The following is a 16,704-nucleotide window of genomic DNA, read 5'->3' as shown; positions in this document are numbered from 1 at the left end:
ATAGGCCAGGTGCTCCAATCTGTTGCGCAAAATTCGAGGAAACAAAGCTGAGCACACGAGTTTGGGGGACAACGGCTCAAAAAAACTAAACCGCCTAAACCGCCAGGTCAACAGGCGAGTCCGAGGTTTTTTTTTAATAAACTGTCTCAATTTAACGGGGTGAGCAGCAATATATCCAGTACACCGCCCAGTTTCGTAGTTCTACCCTTTTGCGATGAGACAAAAGTTTGCGCGGCTCCCTTCTCAAGAGACAAGGTCCGATAACCCGAACTGAAAAAAGATAAATAAAAAACGGCCTTGACGTTCGCGATCTAGATTCAACTAGATGGCGATATTTAAAGTTAGCTCCTGATAAATATACCAACTCCTAAAGGTCAGTCTCCAGACTTTTCCCAAGAACAACACTCCTATTTTTTTTGAGGGGTGTCGATGAGCTTTTGTTGGCTGCCTAGCTCAGATGCTTTGAGAGCCAAATAATCACCTGCAAGGCCGCCCTAGCCCAGAGGGCGCTAGGTTTACAGCGTTTGGCAACAGATGATTGCCGCGACCAGGCAATCGGCGGAGAATTAGCATGCGTGCGGTGGAATTTGTGCAGTGAGAACCCATCTGCCTGCTCCGTTTGCGTTTCTTGTCTAGTGTTATGGTTTGTCTACTTTGGATCAGCTGTGTCGCCAGGCCTACCCGCAGCGGGTGACCAAGGTAATTCACGCCGAGACGATTTAGAAGTCGTCTTGAAATGCCCTCACTGGTCAGAGGCAGTCTAGCGTAGCGCCGGAACGCTTTTCGAAAAATTTCATGCTGTTATTGTCGAGAAATGCACCCCACCGCTTTCCCTCGATGACCTCTAACCCCACCTCAGTAAACCAAGTGCCTCGATAGCTCTCCTGACGCGAGCACGATCGTGCAGAAACCCAATGCAGGTCGCAGGGTTTACAGACTTATCCCACCATGAACGGGGCCCCATAGCATTACAGGTAATTTTCCAGCGACAGGTCCTTTGAAAAGAATCAGCAACCATACAATTGTGATCCTCCGGTTTCAAATCCCTACCAGCAACCATCGATCATTCAGCACGACGGTGGCACCTTAGCTAACACAAGCTTGACCTGCGGCCTTTTCGGATGTCCACCACCGCCTTGACTTTCGCCCTGCAGTAGGGTAAGCTGTTTCTGCATCTTTATACTGGTCAATCTTGGCCGATATAAAGAAAATGAAGCGACATTTGTGTTCCCATCTTAAACCACATATTATTTAACCCGTAGCCCGCCCCACGCTGCCCGTACGCACCCGATCTGCTCAGCCAAGGCAGCCCCCCATCGACCCGCTGCCCCGTCCAAAAATACTCTAGCATAATTTACCTCCCGCTGTCCGAGTCCGTACTTTGCTAACGACACTACACTAACAGCATGAAGACGCATCCCTACGTACCAGCTATTTTTCCCTCGCTCATTCCACACCTATACTAGATACTTTGGCAAAGCAATCGCCCGTACAGCCACTTCTGATTTTTCAGACACGTGACTCCCCACCGCGGCCCCTCTCTGCCTGTGCTCCATGTGACTTAACCTCTGGGAGTTTCCGTTTTGCCTGTGTACGACTGAAAAATATTTCTTAGTCATCTCTGAAAAACTCGATCAAAGTCGTTTTTATAGTTAAAACTTCCCTGGATGGCGGAAAAGTCCAAAAACAGCTCGGGCAAGAGCTCCAATGATGAGCGTTTTGCCAAGATCCACAGAGATCCGCGATTTAATCTCCCGAAAAAGAAGGCAATCAAGGGCGATATCGATTCCCGATTCAAATCAGCCCTGGACTCCGATGACCGGTTCAAGTCGACGGCCTCTATTGACAAGTACGGCCGCAGAGTCGAGAAAAAAGACGTCAAAGAGCAGCTCAAACGCTATTACAACTTAGAACAGGAAGATGGCTCGGAGAGCAGCAGTGAAAGCGAGGGCGAGGCAGCCACTGCAAAGCTCGATCGTATGCGGGGTGAAGGCATGTCCGATATGTCTTCGTCTGAGGACGATTCCAGCGATGAAGAGGAGAGCGAGCCCGAACTTGACTACGACCAAGATGAATACGAACTCAATAACCAGAACGTCAAACAGGGCGATGCCTCGCGCCGCCTAGCTGTTGTGAATCTGGACTGGGACAATGTTAAATCGGTTGATCTCATGGCCACGTTTGCTGGTTTTGTCCCTCCAAACCGCCGTATCAACTCTGTGAAAATCCTCCCTAGTGAATACGGCAAAAAACGCATGGCAGAGGAGGAAATCGAAGGACCTCCCCGCGATCTATTTGATGAAAAGGAGGACGACGCGCAAGAGGCTAATGATGATGGTGCCGATTATAGCAGTTCTCGTTTGAGAAAATACCAGCTCCAGCGGCTTCAGTACTATTATGCAATCGTCGAGTGTGATTCGGTTGAAGCTGCCAAAGCCATCTATGACAATTGCGATGGAACAGAATACGAGAGCACTGCAAACTTCTTCGACATAAGGTATGTTCCGGATGAGATGGAATTCACAGATAAACCTCGAGATGAGTGCTCCAAGGTCCCCGCCAATTACCAGCCGAATGTTTTTACTACTGATGCCTTGCAGCACTCCAAAGTGAAGTTGACTTGGGATGAGACGCCCAAAGAGCGACAAAAGTTTGTTGCGAAAGCATTCAGCCAGCACGAGGTTGAGGATATGGATGTTAAAGCGTATCTTGCAAGTGATAGTGAAGAGGGGGAACCTGAAGATGTTATGTCAAAATACAAAGCTTTGCTTGGAACTGAAGACGCTACCGGCAAAAGTGATAGTGATGTCGATATGGAAATCACTTTCAACCCGGTTCTTGAAGGCAAAAGCGCTAAAATCGAAGTGCTTGATAAACAACAGCCGTCCATTGATGACGACGAAAACCTCACAACTATCGAAAAGTATCGTCTCAAGGAAAAAGAACGTCGTAAGAAGCGTATGGAGCGTGCCAAAGCTCGTCGTGAAGCTGAGCAAGATGATTCAGAAGAGGACTCGGCCAAGAAGCGCGCGGAGCTCGAGCTGCTGATGATGGATGACGACCTCAGCAAAGTTCAAAATTCTACTGATGCTGAAAAGTCCAAGTCTAAAAAGCTCACTAAACGTCAGGTCAAGAAGAAGGCGTTGGAAGAAGCTGAAGAGAACTTTGATATCCAGGATCCTCGTTTCCAGGGACTGTTTGAGGATCCTGACTTTGCTATTGATTCAACCGTTCCTCAGTTCAAAAAGACGAAGGCCATGGAGAAGGTTCTTTCCGAACGTCGCCGTCGCCAAGCCACTCTTGGTGACGAACCTCCTAGCAAGAAAAAGAAGACAAATGGCAAGAAGGATGATCTGTCTTCTTTGGTGAACAAACTTAAAAATAAACGACCATAGGTGTAATGCATTGATTTAGAGGCCAGATAGCCTGTTATGAAGTATATGCTTGTGAGGCGTACAGCTATTCAGACCATGTATGCATGTAGGTAGCCTACTTGACCTTGCAAGTTTTTGTCAAGTGTGTAGCCAATATTTCTACTTGTATAATGTTTACCTCAGAGTTTTCTGCATGTTAAACAATTTTTTTAACAGCCCAGGAGGCATGCAAAGTACAATGAGGTACCCAGGCATACCAGTTCTGGTTGGTCTACCCGTACGCAGCGGCGAGTTCATGTTCTATATAAATGTGGAAAACCTCCTGCATTGAAAGCTGATTTATAAAGGCGGATATTTAGGTTGGAAATTATATAAAGATGATTTAGTTCCCCTAAAGTGTGCTTAGCTCCGTGTATGCTTGATGGATCCCCGATTAAAAGCCAAACTTGCAGTTCCAATGGCGACACTGCCAGCCCAGCTACAAAGGAAGCAATAAAAATCTGTCGAGTTGCTAAATAATTCACTTGTGGTCACAGTAACGACGACTATTTTCAAGCACTGCTACGTTTTGGCTATGAATACGTCAGTTGGATTGAAATATTAACGAATGCCTTGATGGCCAAGTTGGTAAGGCGTAGCACTAGTAATGCTAAGATCACCGGTTCGAATCCGGTTTGAGGCAATTTTTTGTCATTTTCTACCGATTGCTTATGTAAAAGGTCTAATCGCACGTCAGATTTTCTCACTGTCAAAACACGTGCTCGTAACTGGCAGACAAATTGACTGCGAGGCGACGCGACTAATTCACAAATATGAACCGACTACTTCAGAAGCCCACACACTTTTAAAACATCTTCAAACTAAGAAAGCACACGGGTTGCTAGGTAAGTGCTCTCTTGCATGAAGTATGCGGACAGTTGCATACAGCTGTGCCAAGTGATTAGTGCCGTGCGGTGTCAATGAGTCAACCCCACATACCCACACTAGCGATCCCCATAGCACATCTAACACAAATAGAGCTATGTGTTCAATCAATGGCGTTCTCCTGACAAGCGAAACTTCATCTATAGCACTGGTGATCTTGGTTAAACGTACGCTCTTGAAGCGGTTCCGTCGATCGTTTGGTTTTTCCCCCTGAGTCATGCAGGAACATCATCCAGGCAAACAAAAGGTGGAAAATGTATTAGGAGCTTAAAAATTCGTACAATTAATCATAAATTCTATATTTCCTCGTACTAATCGGGAAACTATGCTTCAATTCAAGTGAGAACGTCCAAGAGTCCCGTTACAGGTCCGATATCGGTAGCGGCAGAGGCTACAGGTTACGCAATAGCTGCCAGTTAGGAGATATGCAAGGTCGTGTGATCTTCAGAGGCCATGGAAAATGGCTCTACAGATCTTTTCGGGAATTTAGAGAGAATATATCAAATAGGCTCTTAATATATCCAAGGTTTAAGTTTGGAAATGAGAATCCAGCACTGTATTGTAGCTTTCAGTCCCAGCTTCCGACAGTGCCGTGCCATGCAACCTTGCCCTGTGGCATATCTAGCTGCATATTCTAATGCCGCGCGTTTGAATGGCTAGTATATAGTGAGTAATAAACGGAGGCCAGTGGTATTGCTGTAGTAAGAAGATATGGAGAAAGAGATTCGTGATCTCCATCTCACAAGTTACGTGACCCCCAGTGGGTTCCAGGATGCTACCGAACAAGACTACAAGCATGGAGAAAGCCAGCAAGAAAAAGAAGCTGAGCTTTTAGAAGCCATGGCCAACACAAGTATTAAAGGTGACACCAAATTCAGCGAACACATTGAGACCAAGTCGCTGGATAGCGATGAGCTCAGTGCGGTCGCTAACAAGATGGCTGAGTTTGGCTTGCCAGAGACGGACGTGCAGTTTATGTACAACAAAATTTCCGAAATGACTGTTGACCAAGCACGTGAGATTCTTCTAGATACGCTCGAAAAGCACCGTGACGATCGTAATCTTCCCGATTCGACTCGCCAGCTTGCAGAGTCTCTTCTCAACGACGAGGATGTCGCTCCTCGGGTGACTGAGTATGATCGCGAATTTGCTATGAAGGCTCATGCTGCGCTCATCTACTACCATTCGCCTTATCCTGAGGTTCGTGCTGTCACAGACCCTTACGATAACGAGGACGAGCTTTGTGAGACTCCCCGGGCCTACGTCCTGGGTTTCATCTGGGTTATTATTGGTTCTGGCGTGAATCAGTTCTTTGAGCCTCGTAACCCGCAGTTCTCTATTCCTGCTTCTCTATTCCAGTTGCTCATTCTGCCCTGTGGTTGGGTTTGGGCGTACATCATGCCCGACTGGGGCTTCAAGGTCTGGAACCATGAGTTCCGTTGGAATCCGGGCCCTTGGACGCCGAAGGAACAGGTCCTTGTCACTCTCATGTTCAACGTCACAGCACAGCTGGCATACATCAACTCGCAGATTTTTGTTCAGAAAATGCCCTTCTACTACGGTAACAAGTGGGTTGATGCCGGCTACCAGATTACTCTGTTGCTCTCTACCCAGTTCATGGGTTTTGCATTAGCTGGTCTTATGCGCTCAATTTTGGTTTACCCTGCTCACAACTTGTGGATGGCAAACTTCCCGACTTTGGCGTTGAACCGTTCGCTGATGACTCCTGATACTGGTGGATCGGTTCACGGCTGGAAAATCCCCCGTTACAGTTTCTTTGGCATTGTATTCGGATGCACATTCCTATACCAATGGCTACCCTCTTACTTGATGCAGTTTTTGTCCACATTCAACTGGATGACGTGGATTGCCCCTAGTAACTTCAACTTGGCTGCCATCACTGGTTCCGCCTCCGGCCTGGGTGTTAACCCAATCTCCACTTTTGACTGGACTATTATGCAAATTAGTACCCCATTGATCACACCTTTCTTTTCGCAAACTACCCAGCTTGTCGGTGCTCTTTTGGCGGGTTGCGTTCTCATTCCTGCTGTGTACTATTCCAACATGTACTACACTGGTTATCTGCCCATTAACGACAATCACATCTACGACAACACCGGTAAACGTTACAATGTCTCTCTGATTCTTTCTGGAAACAGTTTGTTTGACGCCAAAAAGTACGAAAAGTACTCTCCTCCCTACTGGAGTGCTGCCAACCTCATTGTTTACGGTTCCTTCTTTGCTGCCTACACCTGTATCTTTGTCCGCTCGTTGCTTTACGATTGGCGTCCCATGGTTGAAGGTTTCAAGGAGGTGTACGACATGTTTATGTTCCGTGGTAAAGGTATTAAAGGCTTCAACGATGCTCAGAGCCGGATGATGCACAAGTACCCCGAGACACCATTCTACTGGTATGTTGCTGTCTTGTTGACTTCTATAGCTCTTGGTATCGTCTCTATCAAGTGCTGGCCCACCGAGACCCCAGTCTGGGGTATCTTCTTCGCTTTGGGCCTCGGCGTTCTCTTCCTTGTGCCCATTGGCTTCCTGTACGCGCAGACCAATGCCATGTTCAGTCTGAACGTATTGACTGAGCTGATTGCCGGTTATGCCCTTCCAGGTCGGGGTATTGCTTTGATGATTATCAAGGCATTCGGTCTTAATATCAACTTGCAGGCTATCTATTTCTTGCAGGATCTGAAACTCGGACACTACGCCAAGATTCCTCCTCGGGCAACCTTCCGTGCTCAAATCACTTCGTCCTTCCTCGCCTCTTTTGTTGTACTTGGCGTCGTGAACTGGCAGATCTCCAACATTGAGGGCATTTGTACCCAGGCTGTCGCCCACAGCTCTCGTTTCACTTGCCCCAACGAGACTACATACTTTGCTGCCTCTGTTCTTTGGGGTGTGATTGGACCCAAGCGTGTATTCGACTCTCTGTACCCTGTGCTCAAGTGGTGCTTCCTCATCGGTGCAGGTGTTCCTATTCCCTTCTGGCTCTTGGACCGCTACGTCCCCGCCGCCAGACGTTACGTGCGCTATATGGATCCTAATCTGATCATCTTCGGTATGCTCCAATATTTTGCACCTTACAACTTGGCCATGATTGTGCCAAGTTGGTATATGTCTTTGATTTTCATGCGCATTATTCGCACTCGTTACTTGGCTTGGTTCGAGAAGTACAACTACATTCTTTCCGCTGCTTTGACCGCAGGATCGGCTTTGAGTTTGATTATCATTTTCTTCTCTGTACAGTACCATCCGAAGGAGCTTTCTTGGTGGGGTAACGATGTCCCCTACGCTGGCGTCGATGGCGATGGCTCGTCTGGCTGGCTGCCTATCCCGGAGAGGGGCTACTTTGGTCCTGGTCCTGGCGAATACAAGGTTTAACCAACACACATTGTACATGTTTAATATTATTCTATCTTATTTCAACTACATAATCCAGGAAGCAACAACTCTATTTGCTACAACACCGACTGCTTTTTGAGTTCTCCTTCACCCGCACGTGCTCGCGCTGCTCGTACAGCACTCTGCAATCAGTAGCAGGAGCGCAGGTTTGGGTTCCGAGTCTACTGACTAAGAGGTGTAGGGTGACAGTCCTTCCGTTCGAACCTCAATTCCGCCACTACCTTTAGGTTAACAAGTTTGTATCTGCGAGGGTAAAAACTTTTTGGTCACATTAAATTCTGTTCAAATCGTCTACAATGACTTTTGCTGACTATTTCTCGCTGCAGGTCTTCTTCCTGGTGTTCAGAGAGACTCTGGAGACAGCGGTTATTGTGACTGTCCTGCTTTCTTTTCTCAAAACCGGGTTCGGCGACATCAGCAAGCTCGACGACAACGCAAGGCGGACGTACAGGACAATGCGGCGTCAAGTCTGGGCGGGAGCTGCGTTTGGCATTCTTGTGTGTATCTTGCTAGGTGCGGTTTTCATGTTTGTGTTTTACACGGTTGGTGAAAACTTGTGGGATCGCACAGAGAAACTATGGGAGGCCTTTTTCTGTATCTTTGCCTCAGTGTTGATTACCATTATGGGCCTTAAGTTTTTGCGTATCAATCGCCTAAAGGCCAAATGGCGCCGCAAGCTGGCCCAGGTCATCCTGGAGCGTGATGCTGATGTGCTCCCACAGAAATATACGGGCGTTAAAGGCAAGTTCAAGCATTTCGGCCGCAAATATTCCATGGCTATCCTGCCGTTTGTCACCACCCTCCGCGAAGGTCTAGAGGCGGTCATGTTTTTGGGAGGTCTGGGCGCTTCTGAACCCAGCAGTGCATTCCCACTTGCAGTCATTACTGCTATCGCCACTGGATCTCTGGTTGGTCTTTTCATGTACAAATCCGGGAGTCACCTGTCAATACAGTATTTTTTGATCTTTTCCACCTGCTTCCTTTATCTGATATCTGCTGGTCTGCTTTCGCGCGGCGTCTGGTTCTATGAGATGCACCAATTCATTTCCAAAGTCGGTTCCGATGTTTCCGAGAGCGGATCGGGCCCAGGCTCGTACGATATCACCAAGTCCGTCTGGCACGTCAACTGTTGCAACCCCGAAACCGATGGCTTCTGGATGATCTTCAACGGCTTGTTGGGCTGGCAGAATTCAGCCACGTACGGCTCTGTGGCCTCGTACAACCTGTACTGGATCTTCATTATCTGCCTTATCATCTACATGCAGCACAAAGAGAAAACCCATGCCAAACTGGCTGAGGACCTCGACCTCGATCGCGACCTTTTGCAAAGAGCGTCAATTGCCGCTACTGGCCGCGGCGACTCTATTGACAGTAACACACCACTTATGAGCTAACGTAACAACCATTCTCCTTTTTCTTTGTCTATGAATTAAAGTTAAAATCAATTTATGACTTGTCTAGCCTACCATTACATATCGAAAGTGACTTCTCCTTGCAAACAAGTGAGCAGTTCGTCTTCGTCTGTGAACGCCTGCGCAGATACTGAGTACAGGCCAGGGGGGATTGCCTCTGGGATGGCCACTTCACGAGTGAGTTCGAGATAGCCCTTGTCCAGAGGACACTCGAGCTCCACCTTGCCCAGGACCTCACAGAGGTCATAGCGCTGGCGGATAAGTTGGATGAAACCGTAGTTAACGACAATATCGACATAGGAGCCCTCGACCACGGGTGAATTGAGCGTGCCCTTGGCCGAAATGGTCAAATTGACGCCGGGCTCGGGCGGGTTGGGGTCCAAAACAATGCTTTCGATGTCCAGCAATTGCTCGTCCGAAGCCATGCACAACTCAATCGGCGAGTCGCCAGGAATCTCACGATTGTCCTGCTCAATGACGATATTAAACACCTGCTCGTCTTGAGCGAGCACTCGCGCCGCTAGCAGAGCTGTGGTGGCAAGCACGCGAGTAATCATAACGGTGGGACGATTAGCTGCAGCAGGCCATTTATGGCGGGCGGCTGCAGATTTGATGGGGAGGGGGACGTTTTGGGGGTCGAAGTTAAAAGAGCGTAATAGTAAGGAGGGAAAACTATAGCTTTATTAGAGATATGAAATAATGTTGCAGCAAATTTTCAGGCCGTTGGCGCACTTGCATTGAGCAAGCTCGTGCAAGCATGTTAGCTTGCCAAAGATTCCCAGTCTCAGCAGGCAGCTGTTGAAATCAACAAAACAGCCTTTCACACAGAAGCCCCAAACGGGTTGAGGAACCTTATTGTTCGGGCCGTAAGGCTTGCAAGGACCAGTGGGACTCACTTGAGCTGTCATGGTCGGTGTCTGGGTAATGACACTGATAATATCACTACGAGTCAGCACTGAAAGCGACGAGGTCGGGATGGAGTTCGTAGCAATAGGTGGCACTGTAGTAATGGTCTCAGACTGCTTGGGAGGAATGAGCGATTGAATAGGCGGCATATTGGGGAAAGTTGCGGGGGGTGTGGTTGCCGGCTGTTCAGTTGATACAACCTCAGGAATCGTTGTACCCTCTACGGTCGCACCAGGAACATTCTCACCAGTAATTGTGAATCCAGGGATCGTAAACGTACGTGTAATTCCAGGAATAGTGTTTCCATTGTACGTGATTCCTGGTAGTGTGATGGGCGGAATGACGTGACCAGTAATTGTCAGTCCAGGGAACCCAGGTTGTCCGGGGAGAGTAATTGGTGGCAGAATCGTTGTTTGAGGAACCAAGCCACCGGGTGGACCAGTAAATATCTCGGTAATAACCTGTGTGATGGTTTGTGGAGGGAGGGTTACTCCTGGAAGCACTGTTTGAGGAACAGTGACACCACCCAAAGTGCGGGGAGGGATGGTCGTACCCGGAATAGTAAAACCAGGGAATACGGTCACAGAGGTATAGACAGACACAGTCTGAGAGGGAGCTGGAGTCTCAGAGGTCTCAGGAGGTTGAGTAGTCCCAGGAGTCTCAGCGGGTGAAGTCCCAGTTGGCTGAGGTGCAGGCGTGCCTGTAGGATTGGGAGCTCCTGGACTCTCTGTACTCAGTGCTGGGGGAACCATGCCACCTGGCGGAATTACTGATGTCACAATGATGGTTTGGCCAGGAACCGTGGTGCCAGGAATAGTGGTGCCAGGAATCGTATTGCCAGGCGATGTCACACCAGGAATGGTAGTACCAGGAATGGTGGTTCCAGGAATGATGCGAGTTACGGTAACTGTCTGACCTTCACCAGGGCTGCCAGGAGACGTGTTCTCAGGGCTGCTGGGAGACGTGTTCTCAGGGCTGCTGGGAGATGTGTTCTCAGGAGCAGTTGGAGATGTGTTCTCAGGGCTATTGGGAGATGTGTTCTCAGGGCCAGTTGGAGGTGTGTTCTCACCAGTGCCGCTAGGAGGTGACTCTGTAGTGACTGCTGGAGGGGGTGTTTCACCCGGTGGAATAACCGATGTAACAATAACAGTGGTACCAGGAACAGTGGTACCAGGAATCGTGGTGCCAGGAATAGTTGTACCTGGAACAGTAGTGCCAGGAATGGTAGTACCAGGAATGGTGGTTCCGGGAGTAATACGAGTAACGGTGACAGTCTGACTTTCACTAGGAGATGTGTTCTCAGGGCCAGTTGGAGGTGTGTTCTCACCAGGGCCGCTAGGAGGTGCCTCTGTAGTGACCGCCGGAGGAGGTGTTTCACCTGGTGGAATGGCAGATGTAACAATAACCGTGGTACCAGGAATAGTGGTACCAGGGATCGTGGTGCCAGGAATAGTTGTACCTGGAACAGTAGTGCCAGGAATGGTAGTACCAGGAATGGTGGTTCCGGGAGTAATACGAGTAATGGTGACAGTCTGACTTTCACTAGGAGATGTGTTCTCAGGGCTGCTAGGAGGTGACTCTGTGGTGACCGCTGGAGGAGGTGTTTCACCTGGTGGAATAACCGACGTAACAATGACAGTGGTGCCAGGAATAGTAGTACCAGGAATGGTGGTGCCAGGAATCGTAGTGCCAGGGACAGTAGTGCCAGGAATCGTAGTACCAGGAATCGTAGTACCAGGAGTAATACGAGTAATGGTGACAGTCTGACTTTCACCAGGGCTGCCAGGAGATGTGTTTTCAGGGCTGTTTGGCGTTGTGTTCTCACCAGGTGTACCACTTGTAGGCATACCAGTGGGCACAAGAACGGTGATTGTTCGTGGTGGAACCGTCTGCGGCGGGATCGTAGTGCCAGGAACTGTCGTTCCAGGAATTGTGGTACCAGGGATTGTTGTTCCAGGAATTGTGGTACCTGGTACTGTTCTGTACAAAGTTGACAAAAGATATGTGGGGAAACCTGGGGGAGAGATAGGTGGGAAAGCCGGCGGGCTGATCACCTGTCCAGGTAGGCCAGTCACAGTTGTTGTAATGTACTGGGTTGTTCCCCAGGTAGTTCCAGGGATTATTACTGTACCAAGAGTAACTCCAGGAACAGTGATTGGCGGAACCTCATTTGTGTACGTCCTGGTAATAGTTAGTGGTGAGTTTTCACCTCCAGTAAGAGTGTAACCAGGAATGGTCTGACCAGGTAGCACCTGTCCTGGCTGCGTATAACCGGGCACATCAACACCAGGGAAAACGGTAATAATAGTTGTCATAGCTGAAACAGTTGTCCCAGGGATAACAGTTCCACTCCTTGTGTACCCTGGGATAGTAGTACCTGGGATAATGGTCGTAACCGTTGCCGTCGCTGGTGGGGTAGAAGCCGGGAAGCAGACTGAAGCAGATTGTGTAGCGTAATTGCATTGCTGAATGAACCATTTGTAATAAGTGTCAACACTGCTGAGGACTGGAGGCAAAACATTTTGATCGGGCGTAACCTCAGAATTCAAGTAGTAAGTTCGGCAGATCTCGCACTGATATAGGGCAACTTCGAAAGAAGTCAAGCCACAAATACAGCTCTGATCACCATTACAGGCATTAATTCGCGAGACGACAGTGTTGCAATAGGCTGCACACTGCTGTGCGGTGCCGTAGTAACTAAGTCCTTGAGGGATGTTGGAGACGCAAGGGTAGGTCGGGCCAGTAAACTGGGGTGAGCTGGGACCACTGGTGAGACCGGGGGCGGTGCCACTAGGCGTAGAAGCCAGCTCAGTTGACGATAAAAACGGACTATTAGACGTAACGGTCACGGTGGTGGGGCAGGGAGCACATGTGGGATTAGAGGCTGGGGGACAAGAAGCTGTAACAGTCACGGTGACTTGCTTGAGTTTCCAGAAAAAGCCACATTCTGCTAGAGGCAGAAAACATATTGATAGTAGAAAGAGCAAGTAATTGAACTGTTGCATGTTGAAAAGACTTTTCAGTCCATATTCATGGCAATATATATACGAATCTGGCGCATGAATATGGGCTGAAGAATATTATTGTCACACAGTGACATGTATTGCAGTTGATGCCTGTCAGTTGAAACAGTTGTGCTCTGGAGCTATATCTAAGCGAATTGACATGTTTGGCCCTGGTAGGTAAAAACCATGTGAGTATCACACATTTCTTTGGAATTATAGGAAAAGATAAAGATATCTAGTACGTATTTGTTCATTAATAGCTGGTGTAGAAGATATTTACGAAATATGCAAGCAGTCCCACAAGTATCATCATTACGGATGCGCAGCAGACGGCAAACGTGCAAAGCGATGTTTGCTGGTGCCAAAGGAAACTTAAAATTCTGGAAGGATGCAAACCATGATGGTGAGTGTGATTAATCTAGAAATAGCTTATAGTTAACAATTCTAATTGCGTAATTGGAGTGGTAGTGAGAGAGGGTGTGTTTCCAAGTCCGTAAACACATGTCGATATTTCAAGCAATTGATGAAACCCCCCACAGAATATTCAAGGCAAGATCAAACTTGGGTTTAATTACGAGTTAAGTTTAAAGTTACTCACCCAATGCCATCATACTTGGAGGATGATGTACTAGTGAACGCTGCAGATTAAACCCTGTGAGGGAGAAATACGAACTGAGGTATAACCAGACAGGCCAAGAAATAAATTAAAGCCCACTATTTTTTATTCGCCGATCTCGGATATCGACCCGGTGTTTTAGGACCCTTGGCGCTGATGCATCATATAGATATAGTCGGTTCACGACCCCCGACCAAGTGATTTTACCGAACTTTGTTAAATGATCACCAAAGGTTATCTTGACATTACTATATATTGAGAGATGGTGGTTTTCAGCTCGGATAATTAACATACGTCGATAATGCTAATGCTTTTTTCTCTTGCGTTATCTACGCTGGCCGCAACAGGTCTCTGCGTTGATGGTGTGATCCGCGTCGACGTATCTAAGGTTGCAGTTGACAAGACCGAGCTCCACGAATTGAGGGCTCGTGGTGGAGCCACTGATTTGACAGATGTTTTAGCCAACCAGAGATACTTTTATACGGCGAATGTTGAGATTGGTAGCCCTGCCCAGCAAATTTCATTGCTTTTAGACACAGGCTCATCTGACACATGGGTTTTCGGACCCCAGACCTCGGGATCAAGGGCCAAGACGACTCGCTTTGATTCTTCTGCCTCTAAGACGTATAAGAGTAATAATACTCAATGGAGCATCCAGTATGGTATTGGCAAAGCATCAGGTACTTGGGGCACAGATTCACTCAAGATTGGTGGCGCACAAGTCCAAAGCCTTTCCATTGGTGTAGCAACCAAAGTGAGCCAAATCAACCAGGGTATTGTTGGTATTGGCCGTCCTGACGCTGAGGCAACCGTCAAGAATGGTTTCATGTACCAGAACCTGCCTTTGCGCCTCCAAGCTGAGGGCCTGATCAAGAAGGCCGCATACTCTCTTTACATGAATGATCTCAACTCCAAAGACGGCACGATTCTATTTGGCGGTGTTGACCACTCTCGATACGTTGGGGGCCTTGCTGTGCTCCCCATCACGCACCCTCATCACTTGGGTGTTACTCTTCAAGGCATGAAATGTGTTGGTAGCCGTAGCAAGGATCAGTTGCTTTCCAAGCCCCAGACTGCAGTTCTGGACTCTGGTACGTCGCTGAGTTACTTTGACTCGGGCACTGTTGGCGCTATGCAAGTGGCCTTCAACGCTAACCCTTCATTTGCTATTGGCATGAAGTATTACTGCGACTGCAATGTTACCAAGAGTCTTGCGTTAGAGTTTGGACCCGTCACCATTAATGTTCCCGCATATCAGTTCTTGTGGCCGATAAGTCAGTTCGTGAACCCCATGTTGGCTACGGTTGTGTTCCCCCAGAACAGCTGCTACTTTGGCATTGAGTCGAGCAACGACGGCTTTGTTTTAATGGGCGACAATCTTTTGCGCTCCATGTACCTGGTGTATGATATCACCGACAAGCAGATCGCCATTGCCCAGGCCGCCCTCGGCAACAACGGAGCCGCCCCTCAGGTCGAAGCGATTGTCAGTAACATTATTCCCGGCACTCACCAAGGCTACTAGTTTTTGTACTTTTGATCGGTTTTTTCCTATTCGTTCCGTGACTTTGTTGGGCAGCCAGCGTTACCTCTAGCCATATTTGACAGAATATTTGTAGCTATTTACATGCGCCTATAAAGTTGTGTTTACCAGTATGTTTTCATTTAGACAACGCCAGCCTCCGCCTCTGGAGCGAGAACCGAGTTGGGGTCGCCAAGCTGCATGCCCTTCTCCATTTCCATGAGCTGCTGCTCAGACAAGATACACAGAGAAAGAGGCACACCTAGTAGAAGGGTGGAAGAAGTGATAACCCAGAGAGACTTGCCGCCAAAGTTGACAGAGCTCTGCACGAGATCAGAAAGGCTGGTAAAAGTGGACAAGAGCTTGGCCCGGAGCTGGGGCGGAATAACGTCCTTGAGGGCAGCCACTCGCTCGGCCAGGGTCTCGTTGATATCGAACTCGTCCTCGTCGTCATAGACGTCATCACTCACATTCGAGGCGTTGTCGTCAAACACCTGGGGCTCCTGCACGGGCACGTTAACGTCTTCTTCAACCAACTCGACTTTAACCATGGTTTCTGAAAAACTTGAAGTCCGGTTACATAATCGATGTCCTGAAATGTGCGAATCGGGCGCGGGGTGGGCATGGTGGAATATGTATTTAAATTATAATTTAATATCATGACGGGGTCCATCGGAAGGTCTTTCGGTTCTCTCTTGTTGGTTGGGGGGCACAAAGTTGGCCATGGGGAACATAGTTCGTCTTTGGGCCATGTTGAGATAATGCATTTGATGGCGGAGGCTGCTGAGGCCGTTGCGAAGGAAGGCAATGTCTTCGGTGATGCGGACGTTCTCTCTGGCCACCATCATGAGCTGCTTCACATGGTTTTCGGTGGTCGAGAGCACATGATCCAGCTCGTGGCGGACTCGCTCGTACTCCATCATTAAATGCATATCCTGTTGAGGAGAGTCTCTGACTTGCCGTCGTAGTAGCTCGAAATGTGTTTTGAGAATGCTGTTTTCATTTTCCAGCGTTTCGATGCGCCGGCTTTGTCGGTTTATGATCGGGGCAACCATGGCTAGCGGACATAGGCTAATGTGGGACTCTCCGCTGCCAACATCTTTGCGACGGCCCTGCCACTTGCAGCCAGCGGACTCGCCGGTACAGTGTACGGTTGCCATTTCGCATTGCAGAGAGTGTTCTTTGGACTGTTTTCTCGTTTGCTCAATCAGGCAGTCGGGACACTGAACCAGCTGGTTGTCGCAGACTGTGTTGAGATGGGTTTTGAGCTCTGACTCGGCCAGCGTGATTCCACACATATTAGGGCACTCAATAATGATATGACTGCACTGGCCCTCGACATAGTGTCTCCGCTCGACTAACTTGTCACATGGCGGTTTGCAAAAAACCCTGGCACACTGGCAGTGTGATTCGATATGGCTTTGGAGCAGCCACCTCTTGCCCTTGAATGTGCATCCTCTGGAAGCATTCGGGCAGGTCACAATCAGATCATTCACTAACCCAGAAACTAGGTAAGGGCTGCGATCAATTGAGCCGGAAA

At 48.5% G+C, this 16,704-nt stretch overlaps 7 protein-coding genes across 7 annotated transcripts; 4 read left to right on the top strand and 3 right to left on the bottom strand.

Annotated features, from left to right (window-relative positions):
• Positions 1-1,667: 1,667 nt before the first annotated feature.
• B9G98_01939 (Pre-rRNA-processing protein ESF1) lies at positions 1,668-3,395 on the top strand (the record flags this gene model as incomplete). The annotated part of the gene is made up of 1 exon (XM_024808496.1): positions 1,668-3,395. One exon carries the CDS (start codon positions 1,668-1,670, stop codon positions 3,393-3,395), a length of 1,728 nt encoding a protein of 575 aa, XP_024664264.1.
• A 1,614-nt stretch (positions 3,396-5,009) lies between these two features.
• Positions 5,010-7,685, top strand: B9G98_01938 (Oligopeptide transporter 2; the record flags this gene model as incomplete). Its single annotated transcript, XM_024808495.1, has 1 exon — positions 5,010-7,685. The coding sequence occupies one exon, from the start codon at positions 5,010-5,012 to the stop codon at positions 7,683-7,685; it is 2,676 nt and encodes an 891-aa protein (XP_024664263.1).
• Positions 7,686-8,002: 317 nt separating this feature from the next.
• On the top strand, positions 8,003-9,100 carry B9G98_01937 (Iron transporter FTH1; the record flags this gene model as incomplete). Its single annotated transcript, XM_024808494.1, has 1 exon — positions 8,003-9,100. The coding sequence occupies one exon, from the start codon at positions 8,003-8,005 to the stop codon at positions 9,098-9,100; it is 1,098 nt and encodes a 365-aa protein (XP_024664262.1).
• A 74-nt stretch (positions 9,101-9,174) lies between these two features.
• B9G98_01936 (Phosphatidylglycerol/phosphatidylinositol transfer protein) lies at positions 9,175-9,675 on the bottom strand (the record flags this gene model as incomplete). Its single annotated transcript, XM_024808493.1, has 1 exon — positions 9,175-9,675. The coding sequence occupies one exon, from the start codon at positions 9,673-9,675 to the stop codon at positions 9,175-9,177; it is 501 nt and encodes a 166-aa protein (XP_024664261.1).
• A 126-nt stretch (positions 9,676-9,801) lies between these two features.
• Positions 9,802-13,029, bottom strand: B9G98_01935 (hypothetical protein; the record flags this gene model as incomplete). The annotated part of the gene is made up of 1 exon (XM_024808492.1): positions 9,802-13,029. One exon carries the CDS (start codon positions 13,027-13,029, stop codon positions 9,802-9,804), a length of 3,228 nt encoding a protein of 1,075 aa, XP_024664260.1.
• A 923-nt stretch (positions 13,030-13,952) lies between these two features.
• B9G98_01934 (Acid protease) lies at positions 13,953-15,167 on the top strand (the record flags this gene model as incomplete). The annotated part of the gene is made up of 1 exon (XM_024808491.1): positions 13,953-15,167. One exon carries the CDS (start codon positions 13,953-13,955, stop codon positions 15,165-15,167), a length of 1,215 nt encoding a protein of 404 aa, XP_024664259.1.
• Positions 15,168-15,307: 140 nt separating this feature from the next.
• B9G98_01933 (Mitochondrial import receptor subunit tom22) lies at positions 15,308-15,715 on the bottom strand (the record flags this gene model as incomplete). Its single annotated transcript, XM_024808490.1, has 1 exon — positions 15,308-15,715. The coding sequence occupies one exon, from the start codon at positions 15,713-15,715 to the stop codon at positions 15,308-15,310; it is 408 nt and encodes a 135-aa protein (XP_024664258.1).
• Positions 15,716-16,704: the final 989 nt, after the last annotated feature.

Source organism: Wickerhamiella sorbophila (assembly GCF_002251995.1).
Source record: "Wickerhamiella sorbophila strain DS02 chromosome Unknown contig3, whole genome shotgun sequence".
NCBI lineage: Eukaryota > Fungi > Ascomycota > Dipodascomycetes > Dipodascales > Trichomonascaceae > Wickerhamiella > Wickerhamiella sorbophila.
Note: the sequence above shows the minus strand (reverse complement) of the source record. Positions and strands in the feature narration are given on the sequence as shown.